Genomic DNA, 18,104 nt, shown 5'->3' with positions numbered 1-18,104 from the left:
ACTCATTTGTCACTCAATAATATGTAGTTTTATATTACTATTAAAACATCATCATGATACTTTAACTCCCTTTGCAACTAAACTACAAGTTCTTTTCTATTTCTTCATTATTAGTAATAACTGTCACTTACTGATACCATATGTCAAGATACACACACACACACACACACACCCCTACCTTTCTCTACCATAAATGTGTGTGTGTGTATCACTTAGTCCTCATAGCATTTCAACAAGGTTTTATCCACAGTTTTATGGAGGAAGAAACAGGCTCAGAGAGTTAAGTAACTCACTCAAGGTCACACAGCTAGTAAATGGTTCATATAGCATTTAAGCCCACAGTTTTATTCATTAAGCTATACTGCCTCACAGCACTTAATACTATTCTTAGGCACACAGAAGTTCACTAACACTTTGGTGCTAATATGAGAAATAATTTTGCTTTTCCCTTGCATGTGATTCATTTTTCTTTATGATCCACTTTTTCACTCCTCAGCCCCATGTTATTTGGCTCATTTGCTAATACTCCACTAAATTTGCTTTGATAAAGGTTCCCAATACTCTTTTAGTTGCCAGATCCAATACTCATGCTTCTCACTCTCTGTGTAATCTCATCCTTAGCAGTTACCATCACCTACAACACTTTGGCCTCCCAAATGCCTTCTGTACTGTGAGTTCCAAATCCAGATAACCAGCTGCCTGCCTCTCAGACAACTCCATTTGGGTTTTCACAGGAACTTCAAAACTCATTGGTTCCAACCCTGAACTCCCCTGATGTACTTCCCGTTTTGGTGAATTACACATCCCTTAGTCACTAATATCAGAAATCTAGGAATTATCTTTGGCTTCTCCCACACCTGCCAGATCTGGTCAGGCACCAAGTCCTCAGCATTTCTATTAACTACCCCTCCTTTCGTGCCATTGCTCTGGTTCAGGCCTTCACCGTCTTTTAACCTGATGACCACAAAGACGCAATCAGTCACCTGCAACATGCAGGCTGGTCTTCCTGCCAATGGTCTTGCTCTGCCTTCAACTAATTGTCAGACTGCTGCCGTTGGTTTTCAGTTCAACAAATATTCCATGGGCACCACTATGTACTCTCAGGCACCATAAAACCTGCTGGAGCTATCAGGGAAAATAAGCCACCACCCTTACTCTCAACAAGCTCAAAATTCAGTGAGTGTGACTTTCAGTAAATGTTACACTAGGGATCAGGATAGATGCTGTAGGGGTGGGGATAAAAAGCCCCTAAACCAGTCTAGGGAGTCAGGGAAAATTTTCCAGTAAGTTGTATCTAAACCGAGTCCTAAAGGATGAGCCGGGGTCAACAATTTTGGAGGACGGAGAAAGAACACAGAAGAGACAAGGTTCAGCTTGGTGCCATTAGTGGGAACAGCAAGTAATTCCATATGGCAGGACTGTCAAGTTTGAGGGCGTAAAAGCAGACATGTCAGAGATTATTGGAGAAGAAAAGATGTCTCGGGTCACTGATGCACTTGGAGGTATTAGGTAGATTTACCGTTCAATTTCCTTTTCATTCCCCTCTTTCCGAAATCGCTCAATATATTCTTTGCTATGTTGTTCTTGTGTATGACACTGCTCTTCAAATATTTTAATTGTTTCATTAAAAGCTTCAATTGCAGTCCTCTTCATCTGTATTTCCTGTAAAAAAAGAAAACACACACACTTCATTATCTTTGTATTTTTTGTAACCTTAGGCTTAAAACAAATCTTACAATTCTTGTTACGATTCCATATAATATCAAATTAAGGGGACCAAAACAAACCCTTCTACCCGTATTACTTGTATATAAAATACATCATTCAAACCCTAAAATAAAAGAAAAATAACTATTACCTGAAATATAGCTGAGAAACACAGAAAGCCCTCTGAGTTGCTAAGAGAGATTAACCCTGAACATCTTGAAGACAAGGATAAAGTTCTGCCTTTGTAACTAATGTAGTGCTGACCCCCAAAAGGTGCTGAACGAGTGAAGAGACAGAGCAGAGGAGTTCATGCACCAACATGCAAAGCCTTATTTCCAGAAGAGCCCTATAGAGTCTACTTATACTTACTTTCATTTCTAAAGCATGGCGTTTTCTAAACAGATTCATTAGTAGATTAATCTAATTAGAAGCAGAAAATGCAAAGGGGAAGAACAGCTGCTAAAACGAGATGCAGAATAATATGAAAAACTAAAAACTCCACAAAACAGAAGCCCAGGAGGCTAACAGAAGCCCAGGAGGCTAAGCCGTTCACATTGTTCACCACATAGGGTAAGTGGTCCTCCGCATTCCAATGAGCTCTGAATATATTTGTACACTTTAGCTTCTGAATCATGATCTCCTAAAATCTTCAAAGAGGGTTAAATTTTGTTCAATTTACTTTAGAAAATCAAGAAATATGTGTAAAGATCTAGAAAGATTGCAATCCTGAATGTTTACAATTTTAAAAGTTTTGGTGCTTATGGGATAATTCAACTATTTAGCAATGATTAATTTCAACAAATGATTATTGAGAATCCACTGTTTAGAAAGTACCATCTGGTGTTAAAGAGATTCATAAAACATGGGGCCTGCCCTCCAGGATTCAGAATATACAGGCAAAATAGATTCCTGAACTTTTATAAGGTTTTGTTTCATGTCACGATAGAGGCAATAAAGTGGGGCAATAAAGTTACTTACTGCTTTACAGAGACTTCATGGACGAGGCAACATCTGAGCTAGGTCTTAACTGAGAAGAAAATTCAGCATTGCACATAGAAGGCATGGCATGACATATACATGAAATAATAGTGGATGTTAGGGATCAGCAATTGCTCGGTAGGGCTGGAACATAAGGGGATTAGCAGATATGGGACACTAGAACCTTGTGATGTTTCATACAGCTGAGGTTATATCATACATTATCTCAAATAGTATTGTAAACTTATTGTAATGCCCGTATCTAAATATCTAGCTATAAATTCTACAACTCTCAAATTCTACAACTCTCAAATTATAGTCGTGGCTCCCTTGCAAGGTTAGAAATTACCTATTAAAAGTTCTGGCCCTGTATCTTCAAAGGAAACACCAAAAATTTGACTTTACTGACACTGTTGTGTGTGTTGGTAGGTAAGGCAGCAAAGGAAAAAGTATTTGGTGCTGCTGCCAAAGCAGCAGCTCCCCCACAAACAACGCCATTATACCCACCACCGAAACTGTAACCCTCCCTTTATTTATACCTGCTCTCCTTCTCTTCTCTTTTACCTACAAGTGCTCTGGGTCTCACCTCCTTTTCCTTTCTCAGGCACTTCATCTCATCACATCAACTAGCCCCTCTTACAGCATTCACTCCCCCAGTTTAAGGTTCCTTCTCATCGGCATACACACAAGTTCTAGTAACACCACTTTGAAAAAAAAAGTTCCTTAACCTTAATTTCTCTTCCAGTCACAGTTAAGCTTCTTAAAAAAGTTGTTTATATGGGTTCTTTCTCTTTCCTCATCTCTCATTCATACTGCAACTCGCCCTATTCTGGCTTCTGTACTCACCATTCCACAGAGACTGCTCTTTCCAAGGTCACCAATGATCTCATTGCTGAATTCCTGTCTCTAATCCCAAACCATCGCTAAATCCTATCACTTTGCCTCCTAATTATATGTAATCCGGATGCCAAATATCCCCACATACAGCCTATTCTCACCCTGTGCCAACTCTGATTCAGGATACACCATCTCTTCCCATTCACTGGGAAGAATTCGATTACATTAAAGCAATCTAGATTGTATCTAAGATTTCACAGAAAAAAACAGGGAAGGTCTATAACACTTAGAAACACTATGACACAGAGGTCAATTCTTTAATCTCCCTTTAACACTCATTGTCCCAGCACATCTCCTAAACTGCTAATCACTGGATCCCTTTGGATCCCGCCCTCTCTTCCTCTACCTCCCAAAGCATTAAGCCTCCAAGGCTCTTCTCCGCTCAGCCCCATCTCAGGTGTTGCTGTCAATTCTCACATGGAGGAATTAGCCCTCTTCTAGCTTTGACCTCGTGGCTTTTTTGGTTGCTTCCATCCACCCCCATTCCCAGCTCCCCAACCAGGGATTCCAATTCCAGAACCCAGTCTCTTAGCTGCCCAGAACTCATATTCTGCTGTTAAAGCCCCCATATTACTGGGCATGTGTGCAGCATGTGGAGCTTTCTCTGCTTTCTCCAGTCATGACAAGAAAGCAGAAATGCAGCTCTACACAAACCAAAGCCATATGCAATAGTGGCCATTTTTTCTTTCCTCCATTCACAGGAGGGTTAGCCCTCCCCAAGATTCCAGTCCATACCATGAGTCTGACTTCACACCCTTGACAAGGGTGGAGTGCTTTGGTTCATTATCTTGCATAAATTCATTCAACAAATAATTGAACACTAACTATACGCCAGGCATTATTTGAAGCATTTGGGATATGTAAGTAAACAAACTTAAAGATTTCTGCCCTCCTGGAACTTATAGTTTAGGGGGTTATACAGACAATAAATAATAGAACAAGTAAATAAATTACATAGTTTTTTAGAAGGTAAGAAGTATTACGGAAAAAGAAAAGTAGAGTGGGAAAGGAGAAGTGAAATGTGAGCTGGAATTTCAAATAAAGTTGTCAAGTGAGCCTCGCTGAGATGACAACATTTGAGCAAAGCCTTGAAGGAGGTGAGGTGGTTGGCCAGGTGCCTATCTCGGGGGAAAGTGTTTCAGGCAAGGAAATGGCTGGTGCAAAGACTCAAAGATAGGCAGCAGGTCTAGTATATTCGCGGAGCCACAAGGAGGCTAGTGTGGCTGGAGTATAGTGGGGAAGAGAGTTATAAGAAATGAGGTCAGAGAGAAAGAGGGACACAGATCATACTGGCATTGTAGAGAGAACTCTGGCTTTCACTCTATGTAAAACGTGGAACCAGAGGTGGGTCTCAAACAAAGGAGTGCTATGATCTTACCTATGTTTTACAAGTATCACCTAGCTGCTATGTTGAGAACTGACCAGGGCAAGGGGAGTATAGATAAGGGCAAGAAGACCAGTTCGGAGGTTTCTGTGATAAATGACTGACAGTGGCTTAGATCAAGGTATTAGCAATGGATGTGGTGAGAAGGAGTAGGATTCTGGGTATATTCTAAAGGTAAAGTCAACAGGAATGCCTGATGGACTGGACGCAACATGTAAAAGAAAGAGACTTCAGGGCGTTTGACCTGAGTAAGAAGAATATTATAATTCTCAACTGAGATGGGGAAAGCAAAGGGTAGAACAGCCTTGACGTGGAATATCAGAGTTCAATTTTGGATATGTTAAGCTTGAGATATCTACTTAAACATCCAAGTGGGGCTGTTGAATAGGCAGTTGAATATATGAGTCTAGAGTTAAAAGAAGTCAGAAGAACCAGAGATAGAATTTTGGGAGTTACTGACATATAGGTGTATGTAAAGGCCATGAGACTCTTTGAGATCACACCAGAGAGTGAATGACTATCCAGAAAGGAGAACAGAACAATGGTCAAAGAGGAGAAATCAGCAAAGAAGACTGAGAAGGAACTACCAGGGAGGTCAAGCTCTCAGCTGTCTCTGCTTATTTCCAGATCCAAAAGTTCCATTTATGATTATTTATTATGGGTTTCTCTTCCACCTCTGATCTATAGAAATAGTCACATTGTTTTTGCATACAGCCATGGGCTTTTAATGTTTATCATTTTTTAGCATGAGATATAACATAACAGTAAAGTACATAAAAAATACACAGCTTAACAAGTTATTATAAAATGAACATCCACTACCAGCACCCCAGAAGTTCCCTGTGTATGCTTTGTGGATCACAACTCCCTGCCTTTTCCCACTCTGCCTTCCCTGCCTTGGTGATAACATTATCCTGCCCTTTATGATGATCATTTCCTTGTTATTCTTTATGGTTTTACCACTTTATGCTCACAGCCAAAATTAAAAAGTTAACATTTGCTTGGTTTTGTACCTTATAGAATACACTCATATTATATATATATTCTTTTGAACCTTTTACTCAATGTTTGTGTGAGATTAAACATAGTGTTACACGTTGCCCTTTAAATAAATATACACACACAATTATAGTAACCCATCATAGTTTTATTTGATGCAGAGGAAAGGGATTAAAGTATGCTATTTTGACTAATGCACATTATATTTAACAAATATTGTCAGAGCACTTTGCACTTTTACAAAATAGGGCCTCATCTCTCCCTCTGTATTTCTAGAGTCAAATATAGTTTCATACCTAGACTAGGTATTCAATAAATGTTTTTGGATGGTTGTGCTAACCTTTTATACCTGATTCTCTTTCTCTCTCTCTCTCTCTCTCTCACAAACACACATTCACACTCAAATATAGCTGTAGTTGCCAGTATCTGCATCTTATAGATGGGAACTTGAAGCATGGACAAGTGATGTCTCTCATGGGACATCACTAGTTTTTAACATAACCAGGATTAGAAAATAAATCTCCTAAATTCCAATTCAGTTCATTTTATATTTTTTAAAAAGGTAATACATGCACAGAGAAAAAAAATAAATCAAACAATACAAAAGAATAGTAAAGATTAAGTTCCCTACTCCTGCACCCTCACTGCCTTAATTACCTTCCCCAGAGAGTATGTCAGTTTTTGACCAGAGATATTCTGAGTACATATAAATATATAACACCTTCCAAATTCTTTTTTTAACCATAAATGACAGTATACCACATATATTTTTCTTTTTTAAAATTATTTATTTGGCTGCATCGGGTCTTAGTTGCCAGCCGAATCTTCATTGCAGCATGTGGGATCTTCCGTTAGAGCGCACGGGCTTCTCTCTACCACATATATTTTTCTGTACCTCACTTTTTTTTTTTTACTTAATATGTCTTAGAAACCACTCAAAATCAGTAAATGTAGACTGCCTTATTCTTTTTGATGGTTATAGAATAATTTCATTTCATTTTTTTTGTTTTTTTAACATCTTTATTGGAGTATAATTGCTTTACAATGGTGTGTTAGTTTCTGCTTTATAACAAAGTGAATCAGTTATACATATACATATGTCCCCATATCTCTTCCCTCTTGCATCTCCCTCCCTCCCACCCTCCCTATCTCACCCCTCTAGGTGGTCACAAAGCACCGAGCTGATCTCCCTGTGCTATGCGGCTGCTTCCCACTAGCTATCTATTTTACGTTTGGTAGTGTTCATTTTGTTTTAAAAAGAAGAAATGCCATTTTTGTTATAGAATAATACATGCATATTATTTTTTTATTATTTCCTTCTTTCTATTTTAACTGTATTTTCCCCAAATCTCTCTAATTCTATCCCCAAAACATCCCAGAATATTTTTATAAAGTCTTCTCCCTTCAGGTGAGTAGGTACACCCACAGCTGAAATCATGTACACACAATTCTAAATGCTGTCTCCTTTACCTGAAACTACATCATTAGCATTTCTCAGGTCATCAGGAATTCCTAAGAAGCACTTAATAACAGCAGTTGCCTCTGGGGAATGGGGACTTTTACGTTGTGTGATATAATTCATAGAATTCAGCAACATTTATATTGAATTTAACATATATATTTACATAACTTTTTCACTTTTTAAAAATCAAGAAGTTTTAAAATAATTTCTGAAAACTATTCTAATAGCTGTATAACCTTCTATTATATGTATGATAATTTCACCATCCCCTAATGTTGACCACATATGTTGATTCCTCAGTAACTTTTTCCCCATTCTAACTCAAACACTAGCCTCATCACAGATAATGCACCTAGAAGAGGTAAAGGAATACAGAAAAGCTGAAATTTGCAGTGTAAAAAAAAAGCATACACACACAGGCACACCACAGACACAAGTATCAGAAAAGGGAAAAAAAGTTATTAAAATCATTCTGAATAACTAATTAACTAATAAAAGAAAACCTGAAAATAAAATGAAATCAAACATCTCACATAGAAAAATGGACCATTACGGCAATTCTGGCCACTGTAATCCCACACCTTTCCCCAGTCAGCACTATATCTCATACCTAACCTATAATCCTCACAGGCCAATATTCCCTAATAAACTCCTCCAGTCCTGAGGTTCCTGGTGCAGTCTCTACCTTTACACTGCCCACCGCAGACACTAGCTTAGAAATAAGATCAAGGGCTTTGGGGCTGAGAAATCAAGAACATTAATTCTAGGGTCAAAACAAGGTACCATGAAGCACAGTAAGACTGGAATACCCTTCACAGTTAACAATTATAAACTATAGACAAAGATATTAAAAAAACAAGTATTTCACATTATAGTCAAATTGTCAAAACACAAAGAGAGAATTTTGAAAGCAGCAAGAGAGAAGCAACCTGTCATATACAAATGACCCCCAATAAAATTAATAGCTGATTTCTCATCTGAAACATAGAGGCCAGAAGGCAGTGGGTAGGCATATTTAAAGCCCTGAAAGAAAAAAAAACCATCAACCAAAAATTCTATAACCAGCAGTACTGTCCTTCAAGAATGAAGGAGGAGAAATTAAGATATGCCCAGATAAACAAAAGTTGAAGGAGTTTGTTACCACTAGACTTGCCCTACAAGAAATGCTCAAGAGACTCCTTCAGGGTGAAATGAAAGGACACTAGACAGTAACTCAAAGCTACATGAAGAGGGACTTCCCTGATGGTCCAGTGGCTAAGACTCCGAGTTCCCAGTGCAGGGAGCCCGGGTTTGATCCCTGGTCAGGGAACTAGATCCCATGTGCTGCAACTAAGATCCCACATGAGGCAACGAAGATCCCGCGTACCGCAACTAAGACCTGGTGCAGCCAAATAAATATTAAAAAAAAAAAAAAAGCTACATGAAGAAATAAAGAATACTGGTAAAGGTAACTGGATAAGTAAATATAAAAGCCTATATGATTTAAAGGACAAATGCATAAAACAATAATTATAAATCTATGCTAATTGGCAATGTATAAAAATGTAATCAGTGGTAGTAACGATATAAAGGGGGAGGAATAAAGATGTATAGGAGCACAGTGTTTATACCCTATTGAAAACTTATTCAATAATAAGTTGGTATTATTCAAACCAGTTTATTTGATATTAAAAGATATTAATATGAAAAAGAATATGTATACATATGTATAACTGAATCACTTTGCTATACACCAGAAACTAACACAACATTGTAAATCAAGGATACTTCAATTAAAAACAAAAAGATATTAAGACAGCTTAAACAACAAGGTCCTACTGTATAGCACAGGGAACTATATTCAATATCTTGTAATAACCTATAATGGAAAAGAATCTGAAAAATAATTTTTATATATAAATATATATAAGAATTTATATACGTAAATCAACTATACATCAATAAAAAATAAATTTAAAAACTTTTTAAATTAAAAAAAGATATTAAGACAGCTAAAGATTGTCAGGTGAATTATAGAAAATTATAAAATTATAGAAAATCCGATATAACTATAATACTTATTGCATACTTATTGGCCTAAACAACAAAAATATACTAACCTGGGATGTTCTGGTATATTCTTCATATAGCCTGTCATACTCTTTACTCTTTTCCTGATACTGAGAGTGATACTCTTGCAGTTTTTTACCTACTGCATCAATGTTATCTTCTTTTACCAACTGATCCTATACAGGTAAACAAAAGAAACAAAGAATAGGAAACATAAACAGAAGTATTTTTATATAAAGTTAATAAATACATACAACAAGCTATTAAGGAGTAGTAGCCACAAAATAAGTTCTAAAAATATCTTAAATCTTAAGTAGGAAATTTTAAACGTCTAAATTTCTTCTTTTTTCTAACTGATAAGCCTGGTAAGTTAGAATCAAATGATGTTGTTAAATAATGACTTGCCAATTAGCTATCAAGAGCTTGTGTAATCATGGGACTTCCCTGGCGGTCCAGTGGTTAAGACTTCACACTTCCACTGAAGGGGGCACGGGTTCGATCCCTGGTGGGGGAACTAAGATCTTGCATGCTGCACAGCACAGCCAAAATAAAATTGTGTAATCATACCTGTTGATATCTGGACACTGGGTACATCAGCTTCACATCAAGTTTGGGATTGTACTGAGCAAGAGATTCATGATGATAGTGGCTAATGAGCTCCACCACAGAATTAAATGTCAGAGGATCAGAAAAGCCATATTTACCATCTCGATGATAGATCTTTATTAGCTTATTATTGCCTCCCTTCCTGTGAACAAGAAAACAACTGTAGATTTTTTTCCCAAAACATTCTATTGAAGTACTACTTTCACATGGAGATATGAAAGCTTGGTATTACATTATAAACAAGTTTTTACTATGTTAATGAAACTGGAATGGGTAAAAAGGCACATGTTATGTGTGTAGAAGTATACATAATATCATATTTTTTTTACAACTATTTCTTTTGTCTATAAAATATCTTGGTTACTAAAGGTCAGCATACTTACACAGCTTCCAGTATCAACAAATTTAGCAAAAATAATCACTAAAAAAAATCAAAACACAAGTAAATTGTATCTTTTGTTTATTTTCTGAATGAATTTTTAAATTTAAATTCTATATCAGGAAGAACAGGGACAATCTCTTTGGGATCTAAAGATACGTGGTTGTGTGTCTGTGGAGGGAAGCAGAAGCAATCTCTACATGAAGGGGGATGATAACCATTTGTCACACATACACCAACACAGCACTCAAGGTTTTATTGTTAATGCACAAACATAATTAAGCTCCTCGAATGATTTATAACTGAGTAATTAATCTAGCACCTTACATTATTTTTTCTTTTATATTTGCTTGTAATTCTTGGAAATGACTATTTATTTAGGCTATCACAATATGTAAATGATTCAACTGTCATTCAACTGTTTTACAAAGTACAGCTTTTGAAGAGTCATTTATATTAGATGGATGTAATCTGATGCTTGAATAGTTTAGACCACTTTTGCTTACTGAGTCATATCCAATGGTCCCTTAAAAGATAATTTATAACCAAAGCTTAAAATGGCAATGTTTTACAAGTCCCATAAGGTATAATCTAAAACCAGAGCAGATGTATTCATTATATCATAGCAAAATACTGCACCATTCCCACTCAACTGTTCTTATAGCAGAATGCAGACTTAATGGGGAAAAAATATGCTTCTGTATCTCTTTATGCCATGCCATTACACATGATAAATGAACCACTGGGATTTGTGAAAGGTCAAACACAATTGGTTTGAATCTGTGGATTGATTTAAATTTAATGCTCAGAAGGTCACTGTTTAGATGGATGAAGAACTATTCCTGTAAAATGTACATTAGAAGGACCACCTAATCATATGCAGTTTCTATAGGTGTATATACCCACACATATACCCACAATAAATGCAAGCTGGTCTTTCTGCTAGAGAAAAGCTAAAAAGCACTCATTCATTCAAAAAAAACTTATTGAACATCTACTATGTGCCAGGAACTGTATGAGGCACAGTGGACATAATGATAAGCAGGCCAGATATAGTACATGCTCTCACAGAACTTCCAATTTAGCAGCATGAGGAATGTATCTCCATATTTATAAAGAGGATAAAGAATTTTTCATTAAGATAGAACATATAAAATATACAACTAGATATATCAACTGGTATTAAGTCCTTTGGAAAAAAAATAAAGCAGAGTAAAGGGAAGAGATCATTCTGGGGGTGGAGAGATTGCTATTTTATACATGTTAAACAAGGAAAACCACTCTGTTCAGGTGACATTTAGCAGAGTCCTAAATGAATTGAGGGAGCTAGCACAGCAGATATCTGGGGGAGAAGTTTTCCAGACAGAGGGAACGGCAAGTGCAAAGCCCCTGAGGTAGAAGAAAGCTTGGCATATTCCAGGCACAGCAATGAGGCCAGTGATGCTGGGGCTGAATGAGCAAAAAGGAGAGTAGTGGGAGACAAAGTAAAAGATATAAAACGAGCTTAGATCATTTAATAGCCTATGGGTCATCGTAATGGCTTTGGATTTTGCTGAGTAAGACAGGGAAACACAAGAGGGTCTGAGCAGAATGATATCATCTATTTTGTGTTTTAAAAGGCTCATTCTAGCTGCTGGGTTGAGGTGAGACCATACAAAGTGGGAAGGGGTAGAGTGGAAAGATAATCTAGGCAAGACATGATGGTGTCCTGGACAAGGGTAGTAGCAGTGGAGACACTGAGAAATGGTGGGATTCTGAATATATGTTGAAGAGAGAGCTGACAGGATATGCTGTGGCCTGGATATGGATATGAGAGAAAGAGACAAGGTAAAGATGATTTCAAGGTTTTTATCTTAAGTAGCCAGAACGGAACTGTCATTTATTGGAGTGAAGAAGGATATATAAAAGGAACATGTTTAAAGAGGAAAAAACAATTTTGTTTTAGACATGTTACATTTGAGATGCCTAGTGAACATCCAAGAGCAGAGGATCCTGCAGCCTATGTGAAGAATCTAAAGTTCAGGAGAAAGTTCTGGGCTAGATGTATAAAATCAGGAATTGTCAGCCTATAGATGTTATTTGAAGATGAACATAGTTGAATAAGAGAAAAGGTCCGAGTTCTAAGTCCTGGGGTACACCAATGTTTAGTGGTCAGGGAGATGACAAAGGAAACCAAGAGAGGGGAATTAATAAGTAAATGGTATCCAAAAAAAGCAATTTTAAAAAAAAGCATTTCAACAAAGAGGAAATAATCAACTGGGTAAATGATCTTGGGGCTTGGCAAAGTAGAGAATCACTAAGTGATCTTGACAAAATGGTTTCAGTGGAATGGTAAGGATGGAAGCCTGACTGGAATGGATTAAAGAGAATGAAAGAAGAGATAGAAGAAATGCCTATAGAGAACTGTCTTGAGGAATACTGCTGTAAATGGGAGCAGAGAAATAGGGAAATAGCTGGAAAGAGAAAGAGAGTCAAGGGAGTATTCTTTATTTACTATTCCTAAGTGAGAGACAGTATAGCATGTTTATATACTGATGGGAACGGCTCAGTAGAGAGACAAAAACTGTTGATACAAAAGAAAGGACAAGATAATTCCTAGGGTGATGTCCTTGAGTAGGTTAGAGGGATGGGATGGGATCCAGTCCACAACAGGATCTTGGACAAGGACATGAATGGAACAGGAAAAAGGCAGAGTATTTACATTCATGTTGACAGCTACAGCAACAGGAGCATGATGGAATTATGGCTTCTAACTGCTTCCATGTCCTCAGAGAAACAGGAAGCAGCTTGTTAAAAGGGAAGGAGGTGGGTTGTTGATCTGAAGAGAAAAAAAAGAATATGTGAAATTATCATCTAGGAAAAGTGAGAGAGTAAATGGATTGCGGAAATGCAAATTCAGCTGGGCAGTACTAAATGCCCACTTAAGATTAGCAGTCACAAAGTTAATGTGAGACCAATCAGCATGATGTATTTTTCTCCACATTCAGCTGCCCAGGTATAAGCAAAAACTAGATGGAGAGTTGAATTTAACAAGTGTTGGAATATAGTTAGACGACTACTATGAAGGGAGAGAGGAGCAAGTTTGGAGAGAGGATATATTCACAAGGGTAACTTTAATAGTGGACCATGGACCCTAAACAGAGAAGGAGGGAAGTAAAGACATGAAGGAATTGTGGTGGTGGATTTTTAATTATGCCTCTCCCTCACTGTAATCTTCTTGAACAGAAGAATCATGCTATTCCTTCTTATATCCTAGCACCTGGCCCAATGCCTGGCATATATCAGATTCCTAAAGATTTGTTAACTACCCAGATTTTCTATAATAAATACTATTTGCTGATTTTTTTAAATGGTTACTGAATTGAAAAACCTCTACTTTCTCATCACCTACTCTCTGCAGTCTGACTTCACTCTCATTCCTCTCATTTGAGGGTCACCAAATTCAGACTCTGCTCACTTCCTCTATCCCAGGCTCAGATTCTTTGCAGTGACTGAAATTTCCCTACTCCCTTCCTTCCCTCCATCTCCACTTCCTTCTTAATATTTCATACTCCCATGACCTCTAGGACATTACTCTTTTCTCTCAACTCTTAGACTGCTCTTTCTCTGCCTCCATCCTGCTGCTAAACACAGTTATTCCCTAAAAAAATTTGCCTTCAGCCTCTACCCATTTTTTCCAAAATAAACTCTTTCTTTAAAATTCCAATTATTCTATATAGATGGTACCTGAATCTTTTTCTGGCCCTATACTCTCTCCTAAGCATTAAACCTAAATTTCTAGCCATATTCTAGATATTTTTTAACCTGGAAGTTCTGAAGCAGCTAAAAATCAACTGCTCCTGGCTCTCCTATTTCTATAAATGGCACATTCATTCTAAGCCCCGCAGGGGTCAAACCAGTCACTTTTAACTCCTCCTCAGCCTCATACCTTTTCTATTATCAAATTCTTTTAGCTCTTAGCTCCACATTGCCTCTTACTTTGATTCCTCAACTCCATTCCTAGAGCCACCATCCTACGTAATAGTTCATTTAATCTTTCAATCATGTCATTTTCCTGCTTAAAACCTTTTATTAATTTTTTTTGCACTTAGAAATAAATTTCAAATTCCCTACCATGGCTCATCAGGCTCTCTGCACTGGGCTCTTTCCACTTTCAACTTCATCTCCTACCACTCTGTGGTTCACACTGGAAGCCAGGCACAGCAGTCTCTGCATTCATTGGATCCACCAAATCTTTCCAAAATCAGTGTCTTTGCATTTTCTGTTCCCTCTCCCTGGAACACTTTTCTGGCTGGCTCTTTCTAATCCTTCAGTTTTCCAAAGTCATATCCTCAGAGAGGCCCTCCTGAAAACTATGTGAAATTCCCTTTCCTCATATTCTGTTATCAGATAACCTTATGTATTCCCTATATAGCACTTCATACACTGTGAAATTGTCTTTTCTTTTTTTTATTGAACTAAGTTGATTTACAATATTGTGTTAGTTTCAGGTGTACAACAAAGTGATTCAGTCTCATTTCTTTTTTGGCTGTGCCTCGCAGCTTGCGGGATCTTAGTTCCCCAACCAGGGATTGAACCCAGGGCCATGCCAAGTCCTAACCACTGGACTGCCAGGGAACTCCCTCATTTCTTTTTTATGTGTTTATTTTGTCTCCCTCTCCCCCACTAATACCCCTTCCCAAATATAAACACTATAGACAAGAGACCATGTCTGGCTTGTCCATCATTTTCTTTTCCTAGAACAATGTGGGCACTCAATAATATTAAATGATTAAAGAATAAATCTAATTCTGGATGATCATTCCCTCTCAATTAATAATAGCCTTTTAACTCTTTACTAGTCTCTATCCTTTTTTATTTTTTTCTATTCAAATATGGTCTGATCATATAACTTCCCTATTTAAAAAATGAAATGGGGGACTTCCCTGGTGGCACAGTGGTTAAGAATCTGCCTGCCGATGCGGGGGACAGGGGTTCAAGCCCTGGTCTGGGAAGATCCCACATGCTGCGAAGCATCTAAGCCCGTGCGCCACAACTACTGACCCTGTGCTGTAGAGCCCGCAAACCACACCTACTGACCCCACGTGCCACACCTACGGAAGCCCACGTGCCTAGAGCCCATGCTCCGCAACAAAGAGAAGCCACTGTAATGAGAAGCCTGCTCACTGCAGCGAAGAATGGCCCTGCTGGCTGCAACTGGAGAAAGCCCACGTGCAACAACAAAGACCCAACGCAGCCAAAAATAAATAAATTTTTTTAAAAAATGAAATGGTTCCCCCTCCTATGATAATAAACACAAACTCCAAATTTTAGAATTCAAAGCCCTCTTCAACATGACCCTTTTCCAACCTTTTATCCCCTACTGCTTTTTCCTCTTTTCAAATGTTACCCTCTAGCCAAATGGGATTGCATCTCACAGAACAGGACTCTATAGTTCCTCACCTTCATATCTTTGTTCCTATTGTTACCTAATCCTGCAAACCTTCTCTCCCAACTTTCTACATATCCAAATCTGTTAGGAGGTAACTATGAAATATAAGCAAGAAGATGGTGGCTTAGATTTGGATGGTAGAGAAGTGTGAAGAGATTATGGATGTAGATTTGGAGGTAGAGTTGGCAGGGCTTGTTTAATGATAGCTTGGATGTGAGGCTGAGGGAAAGGGAGGAAAAAAAAGATTTGTGGTTCTAGTAACTGTAGAGATCGTGGTTCTGCTTCTGAAAAAAGGAAAGACTAGAAGAGAAACAGTCTGGGTAGAGGAGATGCATTAGAAATCAAGAATTCTGCTTTGATTATATTAAAATTAGTATGTCCTCTAGTTATCTAAGTAGCAACTGGATATATGCATCTGGAATTCAGGAGGTCAGAGCTGGAGATAAGGTTTATGAATCATCACCACGAAGCTGTATATTAAAGCCATGGGAGAGGACAAGCTCACCTTGGGAGAATGGAGAAAAGGAGGCCCAATTCTGAGCCCTGGGATATTGAGCAAAGGAGTTAGGAAGGAAATTAGGAGAGGGTGATGTCACAACAGCCAAGACAATAAACTGTTTCTAAGAAGAAGTGTCTATGACTAATGCTGCTAAGAGGTCAGGTAAGGTAAGAAAGAAGTGGCCATTGGTTTAGCTGTCCGTGTAGAGTCGTAGAGACAGAAGCCTGACTGGAATGGGAAAAAATTAAGTTGAATGAATCACTGTAGAACACTAATTATTCCTCAGCACAACTGAAGTCCTAAGGTATTAATGTCTTTACTAGAAACTGATATAAACCCCAAATTTCTAGCATAAAATATGGGATTATTTTTCCTAAAGATACTAGGCTGGAAAGGCAACAAAGAGACAGATAAGTCTGGATTTGAACTCATCCTCTGCCACTTATAAGCTAAGTGTCTTTAGGACAAGTTTCTTAACAAAGTTGAGCTTCAGTTACTTCATCTATAAAATGGAAATATTAATAATACCTACCCCATAAGGTTGTTTTGATAAATAAATAGATATTGAATGTAAAATGCTTAGTACAAGGAAGTGGTTATTGTCACTATTGTTATCATTATTCTTTTATTTAGATATTCCTTTAAAAAAAAATCACAAGACTTTACTGCTCTTAGGCTATGTTAATTGTTAAAACTGAATGTGGAAATATCTAATACAGTATTCCTAACCTATTTAAATATACATCCCATCTGGGCTTCCCTGGTGGCACAGTGGTTAAGAATCCGCCTGCCAATGCAGGAGACACAGGCTCGAGCCCTGGTCCGGGAAGATCCCACATGCGACAGAGCAACAAAGCCCATGCATCACAACTGCGCTCTAGAGGCCGCGAGCCACAACTACTAAAGCCTGTGTGCCTAGAGCCCATGCTCCATAACAAGAGAAGCCACCGCAATGAGAAGCCTGCGCACCGCAACGAAGAGTAGCCCCCACTCACCACAACTAGAGAAAGTCCGTGCACAGCAACAAAGATCCAACATAGCCAAAAATTAATTAATTAAAAATATATCTATAGGGCTTCCCTGGTGGCGCAGTAGTTGAGAGTCCGCCTGCCGATGCAGGGGACGCGGGTTCGTGTCCCGGTCCGGGAGGATCCCGCATGCCGCAGGGCGGCTGGGCCCGTGAGCCATGGCCGCTGAGCCTGCGCGTCCGGAGCCTATGCTCCGCGGCGGGAGAGGCCACAACGGTGAGAGGCCCGTGTACCACAAAAAAATATATATATATATAAAGTTTTTTAATAAATATATATACATCCCATATTTGTAAATATAAAGAATGATACATCCACGTTATGAGATTCTAATACGCCCACATGGATGGCATGATATAGGCTGAGAATTGCTTTATCTTCTACATATCCTCATCAGCCTAAACTATGTTGAGTTTAACTCTCTGAAGTCTGTTATTGGAGGGGTGGATTCCCAGCACATCATTAATAACCTTAGGCTGTGCCCATGACCTCTCCTTCACTCATAAGGTCAACAGTATATTTCTTACTCATTACATTTAGGGATTTTAAGCCTTTCTGTCTTATTGCTACATAAAAATAAAAACTGTTGCCTTTTTAATATAACATTTAAATATTTAAATGTGTAGAAAAAGGACGGTTAGCCAAACTAAAAATTATGTATCTAAATTAAATAAAAATATGAAAA

General features: G+C 38.1%; 1 protein-coding gene across 3 annotated transcripts in view; it reads right to left on the bottom strand.

The window, feature by feature from the left end:
• Nucleotides 1-18,104, bottom strand: part of LOC309958217 (phosphatidylinositol 3-kinase regulatory subunit gamma) — a gene marked incomplete at both ends in the record, with an annotated part of 81,155 nt that overhangs the window by 13,797 nt on the left and 49,254 nt on the right. For all 3 annotated transcript variants that reach the window (XM_082833916.1, XM_082833917.1, XM_082833918.1), the window contains 3 exons: nucleotides 1,520-1,662; nucleotides 9,527-9,652; nucleotides 10,044-10,224. In XM_082833916.1, coding sequence (XP_082690042.1) covers nucleotides 1,520-1,662; nucleotides 9,527-9,652; nucleotides 10,044-10,224 — 450 coding nt within the window. The remainder of the gene's footprint in view (nucleotides 1-1,519; nucleotides 1,663-9,526; nucleotides 9,653-10,043; nucleotides 10,225-18,104) is intronic.

The sequence above is a fragment of the Leucopleurus acutus genome (genome assembly GCF_964270905.1).
Source record: "Leucopleurus acutus genome assembly, chromosome: 2".
Classification (NCBI taxonomy): Eukaryota; Metazoa; Chordata; class Mammalia; order Artiodactyla; family Delphinidae; genus Leucopleurus; species Leucopleurus acutus.
Note: the sequence above shows the minus strand (reverse complement) of the source record. Positions and strands in the feature narration are given on the sequence as shown.